Source organism: Miscanthus floridulus, chromosome 12 (genome assembly GCF_019320115.1).
Source record: "Miscanthus floridulus cultivar M001 chromosome 12, ASM1932011v1, whole genome shotgun sequence".
NCBI classification, from domain to species: domain Eukaryota; kingdom Viridiplantae; phylum Streptophyta; class Magnoliopsida; order Poales; family Poaceae; genus Miscanthus; species Miscanthus floridulus.
In genome coordinates, this window is record NC_089591.1 from 67,916,565 (window position 1) to 67,942,824 (window position 26,260).

Genomic DNA, 26,260 nt, shown 5'->3' on the forward strand with positions numbered 1-26,260 from the left:
TGAGACCAAGCCGAATGCTCTTGCATATTCAGTTGCGTACTTGCGTGCTTCTCAGTTCTCACGTCTCCAGAGTGTTCAAGATAGAGATAAGCCTATCATTGTTGGGCTTAGGTATGGGCCCAACTTTCTAAAACCCCAAAGTTAACGTCGAGCCCGACATATTAGCAATGGCTTTTCTTTTGAGTCTGTTTACAGAACACTCGAGTGTCTTGACGGTCTAGGACACTCGATATTTTTTCTTCACATCTTCATCCTCCTCCCGACACGCCGCCGTGGTCCACCGTCCATCGTCAGGGCCACGGCGGCCGTGGAGCTCCGACAAGACCCCGTCACGCCGCGGTGACCTCCTTATTCTCTTCCTCTGTCGCTGTCATGGGTATGGCCGCCCCCGCCCCAACCTCGCCCTGGCCACTTCCTCTGCCATCCACTCCAGCGGTGGCACCGGTGCCTCCACCTCGCATCCATTTCTCCTTTCCCCCCACTATCTGGTATGCCTGTCTCCCTAAAAATTTCTTCTAAAACGGCCGAATTTGAAGAGGAAGAGAAGAGAGAACAATCGAGTGTTGGAACACTAGAGTGAGATGTAGACTTTCTGTTTCTTTTTCGTAAGATTCTAATGGAATTAAGGAAACAGAAATGCTCCTGCACGGACGTACATATGATTTTTTCCTATCAGACGCTATTTTAATTGGATCCAGCCCATACAGACAGTCCAACAGTCTCTACCTGACATATTTCTCTCCCACACTACTGCTCGTCTTCCCGACACGTCACTGGGGCGGGGCGTTTGTGGCTGGCGGCGCCGTGCTCGCCGCTAATCGCCTTCCATCACTACCTCTCTGAAAGAATATGAATTGGGAAATACTCAATGTATTACTCAGACATAGTCAGTGTACATATATATGCTCGATGGAGAGTCATGATAGACAGGCCCACGAGCCCAATTATATTTCAACACTCCCCCACAGTCGGAGTTGGGAGCACCGCGAACATTAAGACTGGACCTAAACTCGGTGAAGACGGACATCGGCAAACCTTTGGTGAAGACATCGGCGTACTGGGACGTAGTGGGAACGTGCAGGACGCGAACTTCACCGAGGGCGACTCGTTCTCTGACGAAGTGTAGATCAATCTCGACGTGCTTGGTTCGCTGATGCTGGACCGGGTTGGTGGAGAGGTAGACGGCACTGACGTTGTCACAGTAGACCACGGTGGCGTGGCGAAGAGGTTGATGGAACTCTTGCAGAAGCTGTCGTAACCAGCAGGCTTCGGCAACACCATTCGCCACAGCTCGATATTCTGCCTCGGCACTGGACCTGGACACTATAGGTTGACGCTTGGAAGACCAGGAGATGAGATTGTCCCCGAGAAACACCGCATATCCAGAGGTGGACTTGCACGTGTCAGGACATCCCGCCCAATCAGCATCTGTGTAGACAATAAGATCAGCCGGTGTGGTCCGGTGGAGGTGAAGACCGAGGTCCAGAGTACCCTGAAGATAGTGGAGAATGCGCTTCATAGCACCAAGATGAGGCTCCCGTGGATCATGCATATATAGGCAGACTTGCTGAACAGCATACGCAATATTTGGACAGGTGAAGGTGAGGTACTGAAGGGCGCCAGCAATGCTGCGATAGTGTGTAGAGTCGGCGACAGTGACACCATCACCGGAGAGCTTGGCGTGAGTATTCACCGGGGTACTGCAGGGCTTGCAGTTGAGCATACCAGCACGTTCTAGAATATCCAGCATAAACTGGCGTTGTGAGAGAAATAAACTGTCACCATGGCGCTGAACGCTGACTCCAAGGAAATGATGAAGAGGTCCCATGTCTGTCATAGAGAATTCCCAGCGGAGAGCTGTGATGATCCGCTGAAGAAAACTCAAAGAGGAGGCTCTCAGAACAATGTCATCAACATATAGGAGCAAGAAGGCCATGTCGGAACCGTGGTGGTAAATGAACAGTGAAGTATCAGATTTGGCCTCTGTAAAACCAAGAGAGGTGATGTGAGAGGCAAACCGACTATGCCAGGCGCGAGGTGCTTGCTTCAATCCATAGAGAGACTTGTTCAGGCGACAGACATGATCAGGTCTGGAGGGGTCAACAAAACCAGTCAGCTAAGCACAATAGACTGTCTCGTTCAAGGTGCCATGGAGAAACGCATTCTTCACATCAAGCTGATGAATTGGCCATGAGCGAGAGAGTGCCAGAGCAAGAACTACCCGAATGGTTGTAGGTTTGACCACAGGACTAAAGGTTTCATCATAATCAATACCCGGACGCTGTGTGAAGCCGCGCAGAACCCACCGAGCCTTATAGCGGTCAAGAGAGCCATCCGATTTAAACTTGTGACGAAATACCCATTTGCCTGTGACAAGGTTGACACCGCGTGGTCGAGGCACCAGGGTCCAGGTGTCATTTGCTTGCAGGGCGTCGAACTCAGCCTGCATAGCAAGGCACCATGCTGGGTCCGACAGGGCGGTGCGAACCGAGGTGGGCACCGGAGAGAGCGCCGCCGTGTGCAGGTTCAGGCGATCGACAGGGTGACAGACGCCATCCTTGCCACGTGTGCGCATGCTATGTGCATTGGTGACCGGGATGATCGCCTGCGGTGCTGTGGCAGTGGTGCGGCCGGTGGGGCGACCAGCGCCGCTGGCAACGACCTGGGATGAGGTGTCCACAGGGGCAGCAGCACCGGCCGACCCGGTGGAGGGGGCGTCACTAGGAGCGCCCGGCTCGGTGGAGTGGGTGCTACTGGGAGCACCCAAGGTGAGGGCCAGAGAGGGCGCGCGATGCACCAGCTGGTGGGGAGCTGTGTGTGGGCGTGTGGCCGCTACGACCTGGGCTACCCAGGGCGACGTCCATGCCGCTGGGAAGGCGGGTACCTGCATGTACAACTCTTGACCCACTGGGTGAAGAAAAAACATTAGCATCGTCCAAAAAATCGAGTGTGGTGGGATCCTGGGGTGAGGTGGACATATCGGCAAACGGAAACACCGTCTCATCGAAGACAACATGACGAGAGACGATAATCCGGTTGGAGTGAAGATCAAGACACCGATAGCCCTTATGATCGGAAGAATACCCCAGGAAAACACACAGGGTGGAACGAGGAGATAATTTATGTGGAGCTGTGGATGACAGGTTAGGATAGCAGGCACAGCCGAAGACACGAAGGTGGGTGTAGGAGGGTTGCGTGCCGAATAAGGTGAAGTGGGGTGTTTGGCCATCTAAGGTTTTAGTGGGGTGGCGGTTGAGAAGATAGGTGCCGGTGTGTAAGGAATCCGCCCAATAAACTAGAGGAAGACTGGCCTGAAATAGGAGAGAGCGCACAATATTATTAATGGTACGAAGAGTGTGCTCTACCCGCCCATTTTGCTGAGAAGTGTATGGGCACGACATGCGAAGTACGACACCGTGGGTGAGGAAGAACGTGCGGGCCGAGGAATGATCAAATTCGTGGCCATTGTCGCACTGAACTGCCTTGATGGAGGAGTCGAACTGCGTGCGCACATACGAGAAAAAATGGGTGAGTACAGTGAAAGTGTCGGATTTGAGGCGTAGAGGGAATGTCCAGCTATAGTGAGTGCAATCATCCAAAATGACAAGATAATATTTATAGCCAGACATACTAACAACTGGGGATGTCCAAAGATCACAATGTATTAAATCAAATGGATGGAGCGCACGAGAGTTTGACAAGCTAAAAGGGAGGCGCACATGGCGGCCTAGCTGACAAGCATGGCAAACATGAGTGTCATGGCACTTATTACATGAAATAGCATTGGAACTAATAAGCTTGGACAGAGCCTCATGACCGACGTGACCAAGGCGGCGATGCCATAGGGTGGTGGAGGACACGGCAGCAGTGAGGGCGGTGGTGCTGGGTGGTGTCGGCGGAAATAACGGGTAAAGATCATCCGTGCTATTACACCTGGCGATCACGCTCCGTGTCTGGAGGTCCTTCACAGAAAGGCCGAAAGGATCAAACTCGATAGAACAGTTATTATCGGTGGTGAAACGACAAACGGAAATTAAATTCTTAATAATGTTGGGTGAGACTAAAACATTAGAAAGAATTAAAGGACGTCGCGAAGTGGAAAAAAAGTGAGATTTGACGGAAGTAACGGGAAGCGAAGCTCCATTACCAACAATGATAGATGAAGGACTCGATGACAAGAGAGGATGAAATTATACCAGCATTGTTGACCATGTGAGCACCGGCGCCGGAGTCAACGTACCAGTCGCTTGAGCCTGGTGGAGTTAGCGACATGGTACTAAAGTTGCTGGTGAGGGACGATGTGTTGAAGGACCCTCTGTGCATGGGAGTCCATGCCTGCTGCTACGGTGGTGGCGTGGCGTAGGTCGGCTGCCCATAGCTGAATCCTAGGGGGCACCGAACCCCGGAGGGGCGCCATAGCCGTACAGTGCCAGGTAGGGCTGCTGCTGTGGCTGGGGCGTAGCCATGAGCGCCGCCTGCGGTGAGCGATATGGCCTCCTTGGAGCACTGCTGGAGGGTGGTGGGTGCGGCCAGAATTGCACCATGCCCGCCCACGTGTTGTAGAGTAGCGAGGGCGGACGAGGACCACCAGCAGCAGGTGCATCGGGCTGTTGTGGCTGTTGCTGCTTGCCGCCGCGGCCGTGGCGTCGCTAGCGATTGCCCTGGTTGCCACCGGAGTTGCCCTGGCCGCCACCAGAGCTGCTGCCGTGGCCAGGGGCACCACGGCCAGAGGGGACAGCGGAGCCGAACGAGTCGGCGATGAGGGCCGGCGACGCTGGAGCGGGTGGGAGGTCGGTGTCGGCGGCGACGTCGTTGAGGTCGATCTCCTCGAGAAGGAGCAGCGTGTGTGCCTCCACGAAGGTAGGGAACGGTTGTCGCAGCTTGATGTTGGTCACCATGGGGCGGAACTTGCCGCTGAGGCCGCGGAGCAGCGTGAGGACGAGGGTGCAGTCGCCGACCAGATCACCGAAGTCACGGAGGGTTGCGGCCATCGTCTCGAGGCGGCGGCAGAAGTCCATAATGGATGAAGACCCTTGTTTCATCGTGTGAAACTCGGCAGACAGCAGCAACGCGCGCGATTCGCGCTGGCCGAGGAATTCGTCCTCAAGGTGAAGCCAGGCGACGTGGGCGTTAGGGTTCTTTAGCATGGTGGACTGCTACAGATCGGTGTTGATCGTGCCGTAGATCCACGTGAGGACGGTGCAGTCCATCTGCACCCACGCCAGCCGATCGACGTTGACCATGTCGGTGAGAACGTGATCAGTGAGGGCATACTTGCCCAAGACGACGAGGAAGAGGGCACGCCAGCGGTTGTAGTTGTTGGCCGTGCGATCTAGGACCACCGGCACGAGCACCTTGATGTTGAGGACGGCAATGGCGGCGACGTGGACGTCGGCGTGCTTGGCCTCATAGGCGTCGAGGGCGGTGGTGCAGGCGGCTTCGTCTTGGCGGCGGCGGGCATCCTCGTCCTCGCGTTCGCGGGTGAGACGTTCGGCGTCAGTCTCCGCCATGGGATCGGATCCGGAGCAGGGCGACGTAGCGGAGGATCAGCGACGTCCGGTCCTTGCAACTGGAGGCAGCGGACGCGGACTGCAGGAACCGCGCGGACAGGATCACGTGCGACTGGAGGCTGCCTGTAGATCACGCACGAGCATGCAGCAGCAGACGCGTGATGTAGGCGACGTGCAGATCGCGATCGCGAGGGCCTCCAGGGGCGATGCGGGACCGACGACGCGCACGAGCAGGCCGGCGAGAACTCAAAGGCCGGCGAGCGTAGGGAGCCCAGTGACAGCGATGGCGGCCGACGATCGTGGGGATCGGCGACGGCGCGAGTTAGGGTTTGCGGAACCGTCTCATGATACCATGAAAGAATATGAATTGGGAAATACTCAATGTATTATTCAGGCATAGTCATTGTACATATATAGGCTCGGTGGGGAGTCATGATAGACAGGCCCACGAGCCCAATTACATTCCAACACTCTCCATCCCTCGTGGACCTGCCTGCCCTTGCCCGTTAGGAAGAAACACACAGGCGCGCAGGCACTGGCTACCGCGGGTGGCCAGGCGGCCTGGAGAGCTAGCCGTCGTTGGCTGGACCTAGGCCAGGCGCAGGCGCAGTTGGCTGCTGCTAAGCCGCACCACCATCCTCGCCCTCCAGCTTGCTGGAATTGGCCGTTCTCCCCGCTCTGTGTTGTGTTGTACGGAAGAAGAAGAAGGGTGAAAATCGCATGTTGCAAAAGTATGTTTCAAGTGGTTCAGGTATGTTGCAAGTGCTCTATATCGATGTTGCAAAAGTAGATTGTGATGTTGCACATGTTGTAATGGTTATACACGTATGTTTGAAGTATATGTTCCAAATATTTTATCTATTCCAGATGTATGTTGCAAGTGTTTATCTAGATATTGCAAAAGTATATCTGGACGATGCATATACATGCATGTTACAACCATATGTTTTAAGTGTTTTCAGGTGTTTCATATGTATGTTTACGAGTGTTTTATTTGAATGTTGCATATGTTTGTAATTGGTTTTCAAATATTTTTTACGTGTTACGTTTGTTTCATGCATTTCATCTGTCTTTTTTTTATGTTGCAACTGTTGCATCTGGTTGTTTCAAAAGTAGATCAGTGTTGCATATATATAGAATGCCTATGGGAAGCGGCTGGCGGCACGGGCGATGTCTAGAGCGGCAGTGCTGGGCCTAGGATTTTTAACCTAGGTATTCAAAATGTAGAAGGGTGTTGGCAAGGGGCCCGCAGCCTGAGTTCGCCACGTTGCCGCTCCGCCGCCTAGCCGCCGCCAGCCACCCACATCGGTGCTGGGGTTTGGAGTTGGGGAAAATAATTTCGCAATCGGGAGGAGGGAGGAGGGAGGAGCAGAAAGCGACGAGCGGTCGAGCGCGAGGGTGATGTAGAAACTGATTTCTGTGGTGCGGGTGTGAATTTGGGCTGCTGGCCTTATTGGGCCTTCGGGTGGGGGAAAAGAAAGAGCTGAAACATATCGTTTTGGGCTAATTGTTGAGTTAGTTTGACTGTATTTTCTTTTCTCCAATATACGTATTTAGGTTTATGCATTATATATATGATTTGTTTTTGCCAAAATATTTGGGTATTCAACTGAATACCCTTGAATTACTGTAGGCCCGCCCCTGCAGAGCGGCGCGGGCAACATCCAGGGCGGCACGGGTCCACTGCTGTTGTGTTCGCTTGCTCCCTATACGGGCATTGTCCGGACGGTATCGCCCTATGGAAAACAATAAGACACGTGTCGAACAGAAGAATAACTATAGTTCGCTGCCTCAGTTCCTCTCCAGCCAATGCAAAGCTACAATAATGGACTAGTGCCTACTCGAGCTTCATTGATCCGTGCAAACGGCACCTCAATGTGATTTCACGAGTCAATAACATAGCACATTTATTCGCTATCAACTATTCAACATGCACGCACTACTGTTAAGTTACACCCCCCCCCCCCCCCCCCCCCCTTTCGCAGTTTCTTCTGAGACGTCGTCAAGCAGCAGGCACACACTCACTCGTCAAAAAGCTAATAAGCTTAAGCGCACGGTCAGATTCAGAGCCGGATCAGCGGGAAAAGCTTCTTCCACGACTTCCTCAACCTGTACGCGGTGAAGGCTGCCAGGTACTGCTTCGGAGCTTCTACGGGCGTCGGCACATGCTCGCCTGGACCCAGTTCGTCACCGTTCCAGAACCGCGCGTCTCGGCGCTTCTTCCGGACGGCGGCGAGCACGTCGTCGCGGTTGCAGATCCCCCACACCGTCACCTTCTGCTGGTGGTAGTCTACCTGAACCGAATGTATACCTGCAAAGCAATCCAGCAGAAGCACACGGTTGGTTAGCCTGATTTTCACTTGAGGATGCACAATGTTTTGTACGTAACGCACAGACTAGTTTAAGATCGAGTAAGCACCTTTCAGATGTGACAGCGCCTTCTTGATCTTCTTCTCGCACCCGTAGGAGTAGAGCGGCACCTTCATCTCCACATACTGCGCCTCGATCTTCCTCCCGGCCAGGACAATCTGCATGTCCGCCATCGGATGACTGTGCCAAGCTAGCTATCGCCAGGAACACCAACGAACTCAGAGAGCCTGAGCTGAACACTGCTCGAGCTAGAGATCGGTGTTCGGATAGCCGCAAGAACGGCCCGCGCGCGGGTTAATATACACGCACCAAAAAGGCAACGCCATGGATGTGGGACATGGGATGGGATGATCCTTGCATATCCTGGACATGGATGCATGCCAGCATGTGCGCGCGGCTGGTCCTCGCTTTTGAGGTTCCGATCCGTCGCCGTGCGCGCTTTTCGCCGACGGGTGGCCGGAGCGCACGAGAGGCTGTAGCTGATTCAGGGCTCAGACGCCACGGCCGCCGATTAGAAAAGAGGCGGCTAGTGGAGGGATTACGTGTAGTCAGTGGCGGCCTGTCGCTGCGGAGCGTCCGGCTGACGAGGCGAGGCGTACGAGCCCATGTGAGACGCCGTGCAAAGCTGGTGGTTGGGAGCTTGGAGGGCGGGGCCGCGGGGGTGGAGGTGACGGCGTCGTGCTGGGAGTACGTGGCGCGCGCCGCGGCCGCGCGGGGCCATCTTGGCTTTTGGGACCGGTGTCGAAAGGAGGCTCCAACTGATGGGTAAGAGCCAAGGGGAATAAAGCCTCGCCAAGTGCATCGATAGGGTTGGATTTGGATTTGTTTTTCGACCCTTTGCATGTGGATCGATGTTTCTTGGCCACAAAGGATGGATTAATTCTGCCGGCGATCGTCGGCTGGGACCTGGGAGCATATTCGATAGTAATTCATCAATGTCACTTCTGTTTTTGATCCATTGTCAATGAGACAATTTCTGTTCAGGATGCCATCTTGGGAACTCCGCTCTGACCAATTACAGCCGGCGGCACTGAACTAGTAGCTGATGCCGATACACTCAAAATGGGTGCACGGGAGCTCGTCTATAAGTTCGCCTATACTACAACCAATCAAGATATCACAGGTGCTCAGCTCAGCAGCCACTGCACTTCCACAAGTTCCACTGCTGCATACACACTAGTTAGCTATGGCCGGAAATTCCAGAGCGATTCCCACGGCGCCAACAATGGCCATCGTCGTCGTCGCCGTCGTGATGGCGGTGTCCGTGACAAGCGTCATGGCGAAGGACTCGTCGGGTACCCCGAGCTCCCTCACGACGTGGAGCGGGGCAGACTGCTCGGGGGACACGTCAACCATCAGGTCGTGCGGGTGCACCGACCTCGTGTTCTACGCCGGGCAAGAGTTCTACTACCGGGGCGAGACGGCCACGTTATACACCGGGACTGGCTGCGCCGGCAAGCCGTACCAGGTGTTCGAGGACACCCAGGCGTGCGGCGACTTTGGGTGGCGCAGTATCAACATCGACTGCTGAGTGCTGAGCATGCAGGGGAAATTATCCATTCTGCTGATCCTGTGGTTCCGCCCTGTCCTTTCTATATACGTACAATTTTCGTAAAAGTTAGTCCCCTTTCTATAAAACATGTCATATGAAGGACTGAGGTAAAAAATCCCTCCATACAAATTCATTTTATCATTCTCGTGTATCCTCCTCTCAATACTATCCCTCAAACAAACAGAACACCCTCCTGCCCCAGATGAGCCACCGGTAGGTCGTGGCTTACGACTCGTTGCGCTTGCCGCAAAAAAAGAACCTTGACGGACGCCACCGCTCCTCCATGCGGGGCCACAAGTCCCCACCTTCGCCTCACTCTCCGTCTGTGAGGGCAGGGGTGCTTCCATTACCATCACCAAGGCGGTGGAGGAAGAGGCGATGGAGCAAGGGAGGAAGTGGTCGAAGAGGAGAAGATGACCATAGACTGGCCCCCGCGTCGGTAGCTATTGTTGCGCAACCGAGGGAAAAGAGGCAGAGAAAATAGAGTTTTTACTCATTGAAATGTAGGATCCACATATAAAAGGGGATAAAGTTTCTCGATTGTTGCAGTAGCTATATCTCGTAAGAATTTATGTTGTTTTCCGTACAGTTGGGAGCCATTTATGTAAAATATTATAGTTAACAAAGATGACCACATTTATATTACAAAACGTGTACAACAAAATATTGACAAATAAAAATATTCAGTACTTTGGTCTTGTTTTCTTATTTTTTTTTAAAAATATATAATTACTTAGGGTCTACTCCCACCACCCCACAAAACTGCAATCCTTGAGTTCAAATAATATGCCAAAAAAGAATGCACACTATAGCTAGCAGTCCAACTAGCAGTCATAGGTTTTAGCTCATGTGGTACTCACCCATCAAATCCATTGCCCATAAAAAAAAATCTGCCACTGTACCCACCTATTTTTAGATAATAACGAAACAAAGTTCCAGCCTCTACCCACCCACAGCCAAAACAAAAACTCTAGCACCTCGCAGGCAAAAAAAATCCACCGTATCCGGCATAGCCACCTAGATGGGGCTTGTGTTGCTTGTGCTACATTTCAACAGTAGACGGCACTAAGGGCGTGTTTGATGCCGCCCTCGCTTGGGCTTGCCTGCCAGACAAGCGATCGCAGCCCCAGGCGATCAAAATCGAACGCCTGGGGACACTGCCTGGCGTCTGAGCTGCCTGGGAGGCAGCATCCAAACATGCCCTAAGTCAGTTACGAGTAGCTTTTCATAGGGGTATTCTTGTCATTTGCTAATCACATTGGTTTCCTCTCCAAAGTCTAGAATTGCAGTGGTCATTATTAACAAATTATGTTCTACAGTTTTGTTTTGCAAGTCAAATTGGAAATTTTGCGCAGCAGCAGTGCAGCAAGCCAATACTTGAACTGCTTAATATATGCTACGCAACAAGGATGCAATATTGTTGTCCCGGCCCATACTGATACAGCCCATCAGCAAAATGGAAGGGAAAAAATTAATAGTATAGTATAGCATATAAAACAAATCTAGGCTTTTGGATTTTGATTCGGTGGATTTGGATCAAAAGAACCACTCGGATCCCCAAGGATTGAATATTGATCTGTTTTAGTACGTTTCAACAAACGGTTGCTGGTGGCCACTGAAACACACGGTTGTTCAGTAGACTATTCCAAAGCAACCGATAAATGTTAAAGCATGAGAGTTGAGAGTATAAGTAAGCTGCTAAAAGTATCTGTCGAAAATCAAAGTGCGAGTTCATTGTCCATGCATAGATACGTGTCTCTGCAGCAGAGGACCAGAGTCCAGAGGTACAGAAAAATGAAGGTGCAACCGTGCAAGGCAATAAAGAAATGGACACCTTGTTCCGCAAGAGGTCCCTCCCTGAGAGACCAAGAGAGCACCTGCTCATCAAGGTAGCTGAGAGCAAACTTGCCATTGTTCTTCACCCTCGCCGACGCCCAGTACTTGACCACATCCTCAAACCCGTCACCAATTCCCTTCCCTTCCCTTCGCCGCTTCTTCCTCCCCGAGCACTTACCATCACTCGTCTTCCTCCTCACTTCTGCTCTTTGGAGGTATAGCAACTCAGCCTACTAGATGATGAACAAGGTAGGAGGAGGGACGGGAGGCGATGATGCAAATGGTAGCATAAGGCCGTTGGGCTCGTTTTGTTTGGTTGATAATGGACAGGGCAGTAGTAATGGGTATCAAGCGCTTCGTTGCTCTAGAAAAACCATTGCACTTCCCCATGGCTGCACCGAGCACGCGCGTGATAAATGCAGCGAGCCGAGCATAGTGCAGTAGGCACCTTTACCGAACGACCAACCACGCGTAAATCCCTCGTTTACGGAAGATTTTATATTTTGAGACTTTTCTCTTAAAATCTTAATGAAAAAAATTATGATCAGGCACGCTCGTGAAAAAAAATAATTTACATTTTGAGGCGGCCCTTGCTATGGCCTGATGAAACTGACTGGTGCCGCATGATCAAGAAAATCCGTAGATAGGAGTATTTGGAACATCAAGCTAGCTGAAAGCACAGGGGTGGGTGCTACAGCTGCGCTCTAGTACCAGATAAAATCCTGTAGGGCTACACGCCTACACCATTTGCCCATCGTCACGAACTTGCAATCAATCAAGAGAGGCGGTGATAATGGCAGAAGACCCTGAAGATGACAAGATTGTTTGGACACTCGAAGCTCCAGGTGCTGCAAGGTCAGCTTAGAGCAAGGCTAATAATATAGCCAACTGCCGGCTGTATGATAAAAGTTCATAGATAAGGTGTGGAGATGGTGTGGACAGTGTGTCACCAGCGATAACGAGGACATAGGCTAACAAATGGATGGCTAGATGAAATTGATAAGGGCGTGGCTAGCGCGCGGACCCTCACGTAGCCCGCCCCCGTCCGCCTTCACACACCCCACAAGTGCACTCCGCTCCTGTCTCTATGCCCGCCGGTCCTTCCCCTCACTCCCTCCTCTCTCTGACTCTCCCTGCAGGCGACACTCAGGAGCCGTGGTCAGCGGCCGAGGACGAGCACGCCCTCATCACGCCTAGACCCGCAGCAGCCCGTCCACCAGCCCCAGCCCCCCCCCCCCAAGCACTTGCAACATGAATGCTACGTAAGACTGAAAACAGATGAAATATTTGGAACATGCACTCGCAATTTGTCTATGAAACACATGAAACATCCAAATAAAACATTTACAACTTGCAACATAAGATTGAAACAGCTGAAACATATTGTTGCAACATATGTGTGAAACATATGCAACATCCAGATAAAAAATGAATGCAACATACGTCTGGAAGCAGATGAAACATTTTGAATAAATGCTTGCAACATGCCTCTGAAACACTTGCAACATCCCCCGATCTACTTTTTCAACATCAAGATGAAACAATTGCAACATACATCTGAAACATCTGAAACACTTAAAATATAAGTATGCAACATATGGAATGAAACATACAAATGCAACATAGAGAAGGTGAAGGTCGGGCTGGTCAATTCCGGCCGTGGGGTGGGAGCTGGTGGTGAGCCGCGGCGCGCGAGCACCACCAGCACTGGCTGCACTCGTGGGTGCCCTGAGCTCGGCTAAGGAAGATTTGAGGCGCGACAACAAGTGCGCCCCAGTGGCCATGGTAGGGTCAGCGGCGCACAACGGCGATGGGGACTGACAGGCAGTGAGGGAGCATGCAGCACAGGTGACTGGGACGAGCGCGCGGCGCGGCTGACGATGGAGGGAAGGGCATGGTGCGGCAGCCTAACGAGCGAGCGGTGGGGGAAGGGAGCGAACGGATGAGCGGCTACGCTGCTTCGAGCGCTGGGCAGATAAACGGATGAGCGAGTGGGGATTTGTTTTTTTTGTTTACGAGAGATACGGCCCGCTCCTGCGGAGCCGCGTCCAGGACAGGAGTCACAGGACGGACTCTCGTGGCAGATCATTATCGAATTGATAATCCGATGGCCAGCAAATTGAATCTTCTAGCTGATTGTGTGTGTGTTCGTTTGTTTTACCACCTAGCACTAGCAGTCTGCTAGTCAGGTGAAAGCTGTCATCAGTGCGCCTCATGCAAGCCAGATAACAACAGGATCTTTCAAAACAAATAATGGCAGACGAATTGCATTGTCAAGCCTTGCACCACAACGAACCACATGATAGTTAACTTGCCAAAACAGCACTCAAATTTCTAAATGTTGTCACGGTGGCAAACAGTCATAATATGACCAATACAAATACAGCATAAAAGGCGAGTTCAGGCAACTAGTGTCCAACGAGTTCAGGCAGTTTAACAAGATATAGTTTTCTCTAGTATCACCTCAACCAACAATCATTCGATCTGGGTAACAAAGGCATGATGCCTATTCAAATTGTGAAGCCATCACCTTCGGAGCTCCTCACTTCTCATATGGAATATTTAGGCTTTTTCTACAAAAAAAAAAAAAAAAACAAAAAAAATGTTACTTCACGTTTACAGTCTTATATATACTCTTGTTAATAGCTGTTTCTATGGCAAGTCCATGTGATTGTGATGGGCAAAAAGTATAATTTTAGTAACCTAATAATAACTATAACGTTAAAAGACAATTTGTATGGCAATAACTAGCGAGTATCGAGTAAAAGAATAAAAGAAGAGTGAGCTTGTGCAACATCTGTTCATCCATTGAGCTCTTTTTTTTTAAGATACTACAGGAGGGGTAGCCCCTATTGGTTTAAAATATATTAATAATAGAAGAAAAAACAGAATCCATCAAGCTCATATTGTTGAACAAAATAGGTGCACCCCAATGTCAGCAACATTGTACCTACAATTTTCTTCCCTTCAGTAGTGTCCTGGTGACAGAAACATGACGCATGAGAATATGGAAATCTTACGTCAACGGTATCTCCGTTGAGGCCTCTGCAAACAAAATGAGGAAAAACAGATAATAACAGTACGACAACATGATTTCGAGGAACTATTTTTGCAATACCTGATACATTGGCATCCTTATGTGAAGGGAGTCCATTCTTGCCAAATTGTTGTAGTCATCAAGCTCAATGATAGCATTTACTAGTGCATTAGAAAGATCTTTGTTGTCACTAGCGTCAAAAAGGCACCCTCGAGCCATTGCATCTTTTACTACCTTCTGCCAAACGGACCTGCTTTGGGCCAAAGTAGTTACATTTCCAACAATCCACAAGCATTGCCTGCAAAAGAAAAGGAAAAACACAGATCATTTGTATCAGTACTGACAAGAACTGGAGTTAGCAGATTATTCTTAGCAATTCTGGCAACCATAAAACATACTTCGCCCTTGTTAAAGCCACATTTGTCCGCTGCAGATTAGTGAGAAACCCAACCGAACCAGCTCCATTACTTCTCACTGTCGACATGATGATTATATCTTCCTCTGCGCCTTGGAAACCATCCACTGATTTCACTTTCACAGAGAAGCCGTCATACATATCACAGGATTCCCCCAGTTTTTCTTGGATAGCTCTAACTTGTGCATTGTATGGTGACACAATACCGACAGAGAGCTTGGTTCCTGTAAATACTGACTCTGCAATGAACAGAAAGAGAAAAAGGATGAAACACATGGTCAACCAAGGTATAAGCAATTCAGATTCTTTGTAACTGTATGAACGTTGATTCTCACTTTCTCAGTATATATAAACTCCTAATAGTAATAATCTAAGCATCAAAGCTACAGAAACGCATAAGATCATACCTTCGAATAATCGCTTTACTATCCACAGCACAGCAGCGACTTCTATAGTATTTTTCAGGCTCTGACCATGCTTTTCAGTCGTTTCATGCCCACCTTCTACATTTATAAATGAATATGACCCAAACATTTTGCCTGGTAAGAATTTCCTCTCATAGTTCTTGCACACAACATTTGGACCATCAGACACCTTGCTGTCATAAAAATTGGCAACAGGGAACTTGCTTATCTCTGGGTGCATCCTATACTGAACACTGAGGAGATGTTTATTGTAGCCCAGGGTACTTAACCTCTCAAAAACACTCCTTCCAAAGTATGCATTCTCAGATATCTGAAAGAGTAGGCAGAATTTTCAGTTACAGAATTACGATTTACAACAAAGGAAACAAAGTAGAAAGTATTGACATGAGACATACTTTGCTTTTTACCAGAGCCGGTAACTGGCATTCATCTCCGATAAAAACAGCCTGCCTTATGCCAGGTAACAGCATAGGAATTAAGGTCTCACACTCCTTCAGCTGGGCAGCTTCATCGACAATCAACATTTGCAACAGAGAGGTGTCCTTGTCCACAGGCACACTGTACAAGGAAAAAGAGCTAGAAACAGTACAGAGAATGCAGCTGGCTTTTTGCAGCAGGTACATTCGGATATCTCGCTCGTAGTCATAATATGAGCAATGAAAGCAGTTGGCCCAAAAGGGAAGCTCCAAGTGTTTACTCAGGTACTGCAATTCTTGAATGCAGAGTGATCTTGCCTTACTAAACTTCGACTTTAAGCACTCTTCTGTGTGCACTGATGCTAGCAGATCCGGCCACTTGGCAGGATCATTGTCCTGCTTTATCTGTCCTTCAAGCAGTCCATCCAACCATACATCATCGTCGTCTGAGTTTATATATGTATGAAGAATGTTCAGCAATTCAACCACATCAGTCATGCATTTAAAGCTTTGGCCCATGCTTGGGTTTCGTGGAAAGTCCGTTTGCAGTACCTCCATGCAATTGAATAAATCTGCAGCGAGTTCATTGTAAGTGGCTCTCACGTATTCTTCAGTGGCAATATTACTAACATTTGTTCTGCAGGTTCTGGATCACACCCGTCACCCACATCGTCAGATTTGACTCCTTCACTCTCATAGCAATCTTCTTCATCTTCCGATTCTTCTTCATTATCATAGTACTCATCATCACCATGCTCTATTTCTACATTATCACAGATATCCTCTTGGTCTTTACCTTCACTGCAAGAAGTAACGCTACAATCTTCAGTTTTGTTCTTCTCATGGTTCTTTCTCTCTGTTTCCTTCTTTTTCGCAAGAATTCTTTCAGTGTACAACTGGTGTTGTTCTGCTACAGCTTTTCAAGAAAATATAGCAGTGACGACAAGCAGAGTCTCCAAGGTTTCTTTGCGAAGCATTTTGACAGACGCCTAGTGCGAGAGCTGAGGAATACCGTGGAAAGTTCATGATCCTCATCTATCTTCATCCTCTTTTTGTTTCCAAACAAAACAATGTCACTTAGGTGTATGTCTCTGCTACCAGAAAACTCATGGACGAGCTTGACAATTCGAGACGCAACCTCTAGTACTGCAGTGTTTGTAGGAGCACAGGCAAGCGTCCGATGTTTTGAAAGCAGCATTGCCCAGAGTAGAGTTCCAATAGTTTTAGTTTTTCCTGTCCCAGGGGGTCCCCATATTAGTTTGACGGAAGAAGAGAACTTTCCTGTTACTGGAACACAATCTGCAACAGCATTCAGTTGTGACGTGTTAAGCATGAAGTTCTCAAGGCCGAGATCATCAATAGATCGATCTGGGAAGCACCGAGATGATTGGTAGCTTTTCGACATATCCCATTTCACCGCCTTCATAAAGATACAGCAACAGGTCAGTCATCAGGAATAGCATTCACTAATGAGTATGACAAAAGAACATTTCTTTTGTATAGTTTTAGATATGACTACAAGTTTGTTCGAAACTCAATACGTTCCAATAAGTCTTAGAAGACTTCTTTTTAGCGCAAAAGCCTTTCACATATATAATGAAAATTCTCCTCCATGTTTCAAATGCAACTATCATGGGATTCAAAAATTCACTATACACAACCGGTAGGGGAAACCCCTTTTGTTTCATCAAAAAGAACACTCACTATACACAATTTATGCTTAGTTTCTTAATGTGCAGTAAATGAACAAATTGTCTACATCCTACATCCATACTGAACATCGTAATTTCACTGCTATACATATAGTTTAGCATTCATATAAATGCAAGAGCGCAAGCACATTCCATTTTACTGAAACTCACTCACAATCTCAAATTAATACAGGTGCTATTCATAAAACCTACCGCCCATCGAGAATTTGTGGATGCTGCCTTAAATTCAATGAGTCCATCACATGACTAAGAGAGAAAGAGTATACCTTTGACTTGTACTGCCATACTATATCAACAGTGTCAGACACATGCGAGACATTTTGGTTCTCATTTGCTGCAGGAGGTACTTTCTTCTGACGATTATTTCCCTTGTCAAGACAAGTCCAAATGCGGTTGTATGTCTTCATGTTTACCAGAACTACTGCAAACAGTTGTTCCTTTGGTATTCTTGTTACAGGATCAGCTTGGACAGTAAGTTCAGATGACAGTCTGGCAATGAAGCAGTCAGGTGGCAAATCATCATCATCCTCACCTCCCTTAACAATTTTAGCTAAGATATAAGATTTCACATTTCGAGTCAAATCCGACACCTGTTTAGGCTTTCGCGAGGACAAAACTAATATATCATCCTCGCTGGGTGCGTTAGTTTCCCTGGATCTATCATCCTCGGCTGGCCTAGCAACCTTAAAGCACAAGTATACTTTGTCAGCGACATGCAGCTTCCTCATTTGGGTTACTTGTATAAAGTTCTGATGGGCATAACCATCCAACGCTGAGAACAAATCGGCATGCACTTCTTCAATCAATGGGTAGTAAAATGAGCCGAAGTAACTCTTCGATGATGCAAATGTCTCTGGGATTCTCTTAACCTAACCAAATATCCACGATTTGTAAGATGTTACTAATTAGTATTACATATTGTTAACCAGAAGTAACATGTCCCCAACACACACACACACAAACAAAGGAGAAAGAGGAGGCACAAGACTATCAAGAATTGGTCGTTACCTTCTCCCGGAAGAGGTCCCTGTTGAAGACGTCATCGACAGACCAAGAGAACACTTGATTCTCTAGATAGCTGAGATCAAACCTGCTGAGGTTCTTGTCAACTTTCCTCACCTTTGACAAATATTTCATCATGCACTTCATTCCATTCACTTTCCTTATCGGCATCTTACGGCCACTAGCCTTGTGCTCGCCATCACTCTTCTTGCTCCTCTCTTTTTTCAGAAATGGCATTTCGTTCACCTGGAGGAACAAGCTGCTGGGGCAACTTGAGTCGAGATACAAAGGATGCAAATCTTTTAAATGGTGGACGAGGCAGAGAAGCCATTAATGAGACATTGCCTCCTTCGTTTCCCTCAAAGGACTGTTCCACTTCCCCGTGGAGACACGCGAGTAATGACCTGTGCTACTGTGCTAGCTTTAAAGCTAACAGATTATAAGAATAAGAATGAGATAGTTATAGAATCGCTGGATTTGTTTAGCAAAAGGTTTTTCTTTAGTAAATTATTTTTAGTGCAACAAGTTAAAATTGGTTATAAGTTGTTCTTCAGTCTCAAAATTTTAAAACTTTTTGAAGCATATATTTATTTATATGTTTTTTTATTTTAATAAAAATATTTATTTGGGAATTAAAATCTAGCCTAACAGTCAAACAATTTATAAAGTAACTTCGATTCATTTCTCGAAACGTTTGTTTACTAAGAGAATTTGGATTCATCTAGATCTCTACCAAATACACTCTAAGATCCAAAGGTGAATTATAGTGAGAGTTTTTTACAATTTAAACATTAAATTATGAGTCAAACTATCCACTTTAATCCTACTAGTTGGAGATAATTGGTAAATCAACGTAGCCTTCGGTTTCCTTCCGGTGAGCTCAATGAGCTCCATACGTCATCGTTTGTCGATGGGTCAAAGTCTCAGGGTCAAATATATTTTTCAAACGACTTGCTAGCGCCCGAACCGAACTGAATCTACATTAGATAAACATGTGGTCTTTCTTTTTCTATTCTTCTTCCTTCTTAACCCGCACCTCTCCCGACTCCCCCGGCGCCGCCTACCTCTGCCACCACCAACCTCCCCTACCACACCACGCCGCCCTCCCCTAACCGAAATTGGATGACAACACCACCTTCACCCCAGCTCCGCCAGTCGGATGTCCTCTGCTGCCCGTTCGGCAACGCCCTTGCTGCCTCACTCACTGCCCACCAAACCGCCTCTACCGTCAAGCTGACCACCGTTGTCGGTCCCCTCCCCCTTCTTAGGCTGCCGGGGTTCCAAAACCCTAATAAGCACGAAAGCGTGCAACGGAACTCAATGTGTCCGAACGTCCTGCCCCAGGCATTTCCGTTTTACAAAAACTATCCAAATTTGTGGGTGGGTCAAAGTCTCGGGTCCTGCTAAGTCGTTGTTTAAAATCTGCTAGCATAGTTTTCTTAGTGGTTAAGTTATCATATACTATTATCAAGGACTAAATACAAGTAGCATTCCTAAAAATGCAACGTACGATAAAAAGATGGCAAGTGGAATCCATATCTTTTAGCTTTGCGTCTGTAGTTCTGTGAATTTTAAAAGGAGATTATACGAGCAGTTGCACAACCATAAGATTACCATGCTGATACGTCCCTGCACATGTGATCTAGATTTGTCAGTTGTCACTGCTGGCATTCACGAAGAAACACAGCGGATCCTATTGCGTGCTAGATCAGCCCAACCAAATTACTGTGCGTTGTTAAGATTATCATCATGATCCAACCAAGTAACCTGGTCATACAGCATTCTTAACTAAATGTACCATAGCATACCATCACATTGACAATACTACTATGATCAAGACCGACAGGCTATTCAGGATTTAAGGGTTTGGGGAAACGTGCTCATCCAGCTCCAACAAACTATTGTGCTTCCCACACATACTAAATGAAAATCCATCCAAGTCCGGATAACAAATCCAAGTAGCACGCAGAAGATATTACACCTTGGGAGCTCCAAATCTTTCATGGATGGTATTTCTGGTATTTCAGCCTGGTCTGCAAATTATAAACCAAAATATATATATTAATGCCTAGCGACTCATGTTTTTGTCAGCATTTTTTGTCAACTAGCGGGTCCATAGTATTTGCACAGCCAAATTTGTCATCTTTAGTTTTAATCTCCCTGCAAGACAAGATCCGGGGGGACAATTTGAAATACCTGGAACCTCGGCCTACTTATATGCAGTGATTCCATATTCACTGAGTTCTCAGCATCATCGAGCTCAATAACAGCCTTGGCTACTGCATTTGACAAATCTTGTCATCATTAACATCAAAGAAGAGCCCTCGATCTCGCGCGTTCTTGATCATCTTCTGCCAAACAGAATTGTTGCTGGACAAGTTGTCCCGTTTCCCACTATCCATAAGCAATGCCTGCGTAAAAGGGGAAAAAAAAAACTCAATGATACTATCATTTTACCTCATTGTGCATGCACTCTCCAGATTCAAGCCACAAATAATAGGAACTAGAACCAAATGATCAGCCTTCGTGTATGCAATAAACTTACTTTGCCCTTGTCAGAGCCACATTAGTCCGCTGTAAGTTTGTGAGAAAGCCAACTGCACCAGCTCCATTGCTCCTTACTGTTGATATGATAATGATATCTTCCTCTGCACCTTGGAAACCATCCACAGATTTTACATTCACAGAGAAACCATCGTACATAGTATATGATTTCCCAAGTTTTTCCTGGATAGCTCTAACTTGAGGCATTGTAATGGAGATACAACGCCAACAGACACCTTGCTTCCTTTGGAAACCGCCTCTGCAAATAATGGAGGGGGGATTAGATGCAGTTAACCTTAACCTCTCACTGATTCAGACTTCAGATTTATTTAAGTAATTGCTGTAGTTAACACTGTTCAGTGTGGCAGGCCTAACCTTTGAACAATCTTTGCACCATCCGCACAACTGCAGCAACTTCTATTGTGTTTTTCAGGCTTCGGCCATGCTTCTCAGTTGTTTCATGTCCACCTTCTACATTGATAAATGAATATGGTCCAAACAACTTTCCACTTAAAAACCTCTTGGTATAGTCCTTATGACTGACATTGGGGCCATCAGATACCTTCCCATCGTAAAATGTAGCAACTGGAAAATTGCTGATTTCAGGATGCATCCGGTACTGTACATTAAGAAGGTGCTTACTGAAGCCCAGAGAACTTAGCCTCTGAAAAACGCTTCTCCCGAAGCTAGCACTTCCAGATATCTACAAAATAATAGCATTATAAGTCAAATGCAGCAGTGCCAATCAGAAAATCCGAATGATAATTTGAAGGAGCTTACATTGCTTTTCACAAAGGCAGGAAGATGGTATTCATCTCCAATCAGAACTGCTTGCCTTATGCCAGGTAGCTGCAAAGGGATTAAAGTCTCACACTCCTTGAGTTGTGCAGCCTCATCAACAATCAGCAGCTCCAGAGAATTTGTGTCTTGAGGCTTCTCAAGCAATTTGCATATATTACCCATTGGGACATTGTACAACCTGAATGAGCTTGAAACAGTACAGAGAATGCATTTAGCTCTTGGCAGTAGGTATTGCTGAACAGCTCTTGTATTATAACAATTCGGGAGCTCCAAATTTGTGCGGAGATAACTTAATTCTTGCACACACAAAGATCTTGCCAGCCTAAACTTCAATTTCTTGCATGAAGTAATCCGTATGCAGGCTAGTTGCTCAGGCCAGAGCAGAGGGTCCCCATTGTCTTCTATTTTTATTTCCAGTAGTTCATCTGACCAAATATCATGGACCATCATCCTTGTCATCATTTATCAAAGCATGGATAATATCGATCAATTCACGCACCTCCAGCATACATTGAAAGCTTCGTCCTGTTTCTGCATTTCTAGGATGATCATTGTATAGTATCTCAATGCACCCACATAACTTCCTAGAATGTTTGTTGTACTTATCCTTCAAATATTGCCTTAGAGTTTTACCCTCACTGTACAACTGGTACATGGTCACACGATTCTCATAAGATCTATAAGTGAGCACAAGCATGCCTCCAGCCTGAGTTTGGCACAAAACACGGCAATAAGCGCTCAGCACGAGAGTCAAGAAATACCATTGAAAGATCACTGCCGTCATCCATCTTCATATTATTTCTGTTTCCAAACAGAATAATGTCGTTTAGGAAGCAGAGGCTGCCATCAGCAACTTGCCAACAAGCTTGACAATTCGAGCAGCAACCTCCAGCACAGCAGTATTGGTAGGTGCACAGGCAAGTGTCTTTCGGCCCTTCATCAGCATCGCCCACAAGATAGTGCTGATAGTTTTCGTTTTACCAGTCCCAGGGGGACCCCATAATAGCTTTATGGAAGAAGAGTGGTCATCCATCGATGAGACACAGTCTGCTACCGCATTTAGTTGTGAAGCATTGAGATTGAACTTCTCAAGGCCAAGGCCATCAGTTGATCTATGGGCAACACATTGAGATAACTGGGAGCATGAGGAGCTACCATCTTCCACTAACTTCATGGAAAAATAGTCAAAACAAGTCAGCTGTCTTGAAATGAGTAGTTTATTACATACTATTGTATCATAATAAATAACATAAGGAGGTTATCCCATGTCAGATACAAAGTAAAATTGTGGGTACTAACAGTATTTGTATGATGGAAATACTAGCAAAAGTATGTAATGCTGAGCAAAATCCGCCATGGAAATGCCGGCAGGCACGATAATCCAAGACAAGCATTTTTTTATGTTCTAATTTCCAAACTATCATACAAAAAACTGTTACAACAGAAACAAGATGCAAAACAAGACAAAGACATATGGATTATTTTGCATGTAGTTGACATACATACCTTTGGGTTGTATTGCCACACCTTATCGACAAGCTCAGTACTCTTTTTATTCCGAAGCCCAAGAGAATTAGCGTCATTTTCTCCCAGATGAAGGCATTTCCACATACGATTGTATGTCGTCATATTCATAATATACACAGCAAACAGTGGTCCTTTAGGTGTTTTCATTTCCTCATCTACCTCAATGGGAGTATCAGATGACAATTGAACAATGCAACAATTAGGTGGGAAATCATCTTCTTCTCCACTTTTGAGAACCAAACCTAACACATATGATGACTTGTTCTGTGCCAGATCAGACACGTGCTTTGGTTTTGCGGGGACAGGACTATTATATCACATTCAGTCGGTTCATATGTCTCCCTTGACTTCTCATCCTTCACGGGCTCTGCAATCTGAAAACTGAATACTGGATTCTCAATTTTTTTGCCATCAAGCTTTTCCACCTTGATTACTTGTGTAAAGTTTGCCTGTGCATAACCATCCAGTGATGAGAAAATATCAGCATGTACTTCTTCAATCAGTGGGCCAGCAAATGAATCCAGATAACTTTCAAATGACACAAATGTGTCTGGTATCCTCTTGACCTGCAAGAAGTAAATGTTTAGCAAACCAGCCCAACACCAGGTGTGAAGTGAGCAATACGGCCAAACTCAGCAATCTTTACAGAATGGTATGATTAACAAAGTCTCGATAGAATAGTAGTTGATCGGTTGATTCATAGACGAAATACATGTGCAATGTCTGTGATTGATCGCAAATGATTGCAATTTAGAGTGCAACGGAATCCTTAAAACAGAACAATGAGACATATCTTTTTCGAAACAAATAAAAAGGAAAAAAAAGAGAAAACAGAAATCATGATCAACTAAGCCCTCTCGGGGGCCAGCCACTACCCCACAGATTGAACTAAGACAAAACAAAAAATTTCAAATTCTACCATACACCGACAGATTATACGATAATTAACCGCACGACACATGAGAAGCAAAAGGAGCATGGTCCTGAAGATTCTATCTGAAGCTGGTCCTATTCAGGTAAACCCAATAATCCACATGCAACAAACCCACTTGGATCGAATGGGCGGCAGCAACGGCGGGGGCAAATGCCAACGCCGGCCTTCCTGCCCCTGGGAAAGCACGGGGGTAGCGTGTTCTCCGTTGCGAGTGCAACCAAGCACGCCGTCATCTCCCGGACACATCGATGGACTGGACCTCCGGCCGCCGCTAGCAGCGGCGGAGCAGGGACTCTTTTTTTTAGCAGGACTCGATGTGGAAAGAGCCGAGGACGGCGGTCCTGACCCGTGAGGCCGTGACGCTGATCTCTGAGAGGTTAAGATGGGCCTTACTCCTGGCCCGTTTGTAGGAGTCTGTTAGTTGGGCCATGCAGGTAGGCTCTAAATGGACTTAGTACTTGACCACGACGCGCGAGCTTTGATCCGGCCAGCGTGACCACTCAAATTCTGTGGCTGCTTCTAAAAAAAACTCAAATTCTGTGGCTTCACTGTATAAAACTATAGCAAAAAATATTTTTTTATAAAAAATAAATAATCTCTTTTGAATTTGTACAATTCATTTAATTTGGCTTTCTCATCAGGGAGGGCCACAGAAGAAGATCACAAAGGAACAATTTGGTTTGTTGTACAGAAAGACAGTGGCGGGGGGGGGGGGGGGGGGGGGGGGGGGAGGGGGGGTTGTTCTAGGGGGACAGCAGCCCCCTGTGAGAGTGATTTTCTTTATATTTATTGTAGAAAAACGTGATTCATCGTTAATCTTCGACATTTGTTCTAAATCTCTATTGATTAGCCCCTGCAGAAAGATCTTGACTGCACTTGAAACTCGATCATCACCTGTTAGGGGTTTACTACAATAAATAAAGGAAGATGAAGGGGGAACTAGTGCGTCGACACACCGCGTTATACTATCCGCTTGAAGAACATGATTTGTCCTCCCTTTTAATAAATCTGAAGAACATGAAAGCATCCAGGTGGAACCAAAACTAGATCATGCAATGCAGGGACAGTAGTAGGGCATGGACGTGGCGTATGAATCAAATGAAAGTTGCAGATGTGACACTAAATCATCAGTTCTAAGCTAGTACATCGCACAACAACAAAGTATAACGGAACCAGAGCAGTAAAAAATCACTTTTTCTCGCGACCTTCGAAGGTAAAAATCACTAGTAGATCGAACACATTTTTCTTGAAGGAAGTAGATCGATCACATTACCTGATGCCTGAGTAGGTCCCTGTTGAAGATATCCTGAATGGACCAGGAGAACACCTTCTTCTCCAGAGAGCTAGGAGCGAACCGGTCCTTGTTCAAGGCCCAGTAGCTCGCCACGGCCTCCATCTTGTCCACCACTCTGATCACCCTGTACTTGTCCTTGTCACTGCTCTCTTCCCTGTCCCTCAGTCGGTTCATCTTCCACGACACTATTCAGGTAGGCACTAGGCAGGCATTAGCAGCCTAGCAGGCAGCGCGTGTGAGACGAACGGGCAAAATGGCCGCTTCGCGGACACGCTTTTCTAGCCCCGCGTGCACGCGGACGCGGGTATCCGCATCGTCGTGCATGCGCGGCCCTTCGGATTCTTGGGCCACATTGATTGTCCCGGACGAGATCTGGGCCGTTGGCCTGTCTAACTTTTGCATGGATGCATGCAAATCATATCTATGATTGTTGAGATAATAATTGCATGTAATGCTTAATTTATGTTGCTCAAAAAAATGTAATGCTTAATATATTATTATTTTACACACATGCAAATGCAAAAGGCCATCTCATTTTTTTTGCCCTCTTTGGTAGGGTTCGGTTTTCTCCAATGAAAAAACAGAGAAGCAAAAAAAAAAAAAAAAAAAACCGTTTTGATGGCTTTGCTTTCTAGTTTCTAGCCCAAAACGACTTCGACTTTATTGTTTTGTTTCAGAATTCATTCTCGTGTGTGCTCGTTTAAGCCCCTACAAAAGCCACACCAAGGAGGGCCTTTGTGATTGTCCAAGCATTAATGGTAGTAGTGCCTTATTAAACACACTTGTCAATTCTATAGATCCACCTAATACTCCTTCTGCCCTGAAATATAAACTATTAACGGATTCAAAATTTATCCTAAATTACGAGTTATTCTATGTTAATTA

The 26,260-nt window shown here is 47.0% G+C and overlaps 4 protein-coding genes and 2 pseudogenes across 4 annotated transcripts; 1 reads left to right on the forward strand and 5 right to left on the reverse strand.

Annotated features, from left to right (window-relative positions):
• Window positions 1-831: 831 nt before the first annotated feature.
• Window positions 832-1,936, reverse strand: LOC136496046 (uncharacterized mitochondrial protein AtMg00810-like). The gene is made up of 2 exons (XM_066491785.1): window positions 1,036-1,936; window positions 832-839 (listed from the first exon to the last, which is right to left on the reverse strand). Exons 1-2 carry the CDS (start codon window positions 1,934-1,936, stop codon window positions 832-834), a joined length of 909 nt encoding a protein of 302 aa, XP_066347882.1.
• A 2,713-nt stretch (window positions 1,937-4,649) lies between these two features.
• LOC136496047 (uncharacterized) lies at window positions 4,650-5,147 on the reverse strand. The gene has a single exon (XM_066491786.1). It carries the CDS (start codon window positions 5,145-5,147, stop codon window positions 4,650-4,652), a length of 498 nt encoding a protein of 165 aa, XP_066347883.1.
• A 2,353-nt stretch (window positions 5,148-7,500) lies between these two features.
• Window positions 7,501-8,123, reverse strand: LOC136495337 (copper transport protein ATX1-like). Its single transcript, XM_066491292.1, has 2 exons — window positions 7,930-8,123; window positions 7,501-7,821 (listed from the first exon to the last, which is right to left on the reverse strand). Exons 1-2 carry the CDS (start codon window positions 8,051-8,053, stop codon window positions 7,574-7,576), a joined length of 372 nt encoding a protein of 123 aa, XP_066347389.1. The 5' UTR covers window positions 8,054-8,123; the 3' UTR covers window positions 7,501-7,573.
• A 982-nt stretch (window positions 8,124-9,105) lies between these two features.
• On the forward strand, window positions 9,106-9,411 carry LOC136496048 (antimicrobial peptide 1-like). The gene has a single exon (XM_066491787.1). It carries the CDS (start codon window positions 9,106-9,108, stop codon window positions 9,409-9,411), a length of 306 nt encoding a protein of 101 aa, XP_066347884.1.
• A 704-nt stretch (window positions 9,412-10,115) lies between these two features.
• LOC136496049 (uncharacterized) lies at window positions 10,116-18,512 on the reverse strand (annotated as a pseudogene).
• Window positions 18,513-19,997: 1,485 nt separating this feature from the next.
• On the reverse strand, window positions 19,998-25,549 carry LOC136496051 (helicase sen1-like; annotated as a pseudogene).
• Between the last annotated feature and the right edge of the window lie 711 nt (window positions 25,550-26,260).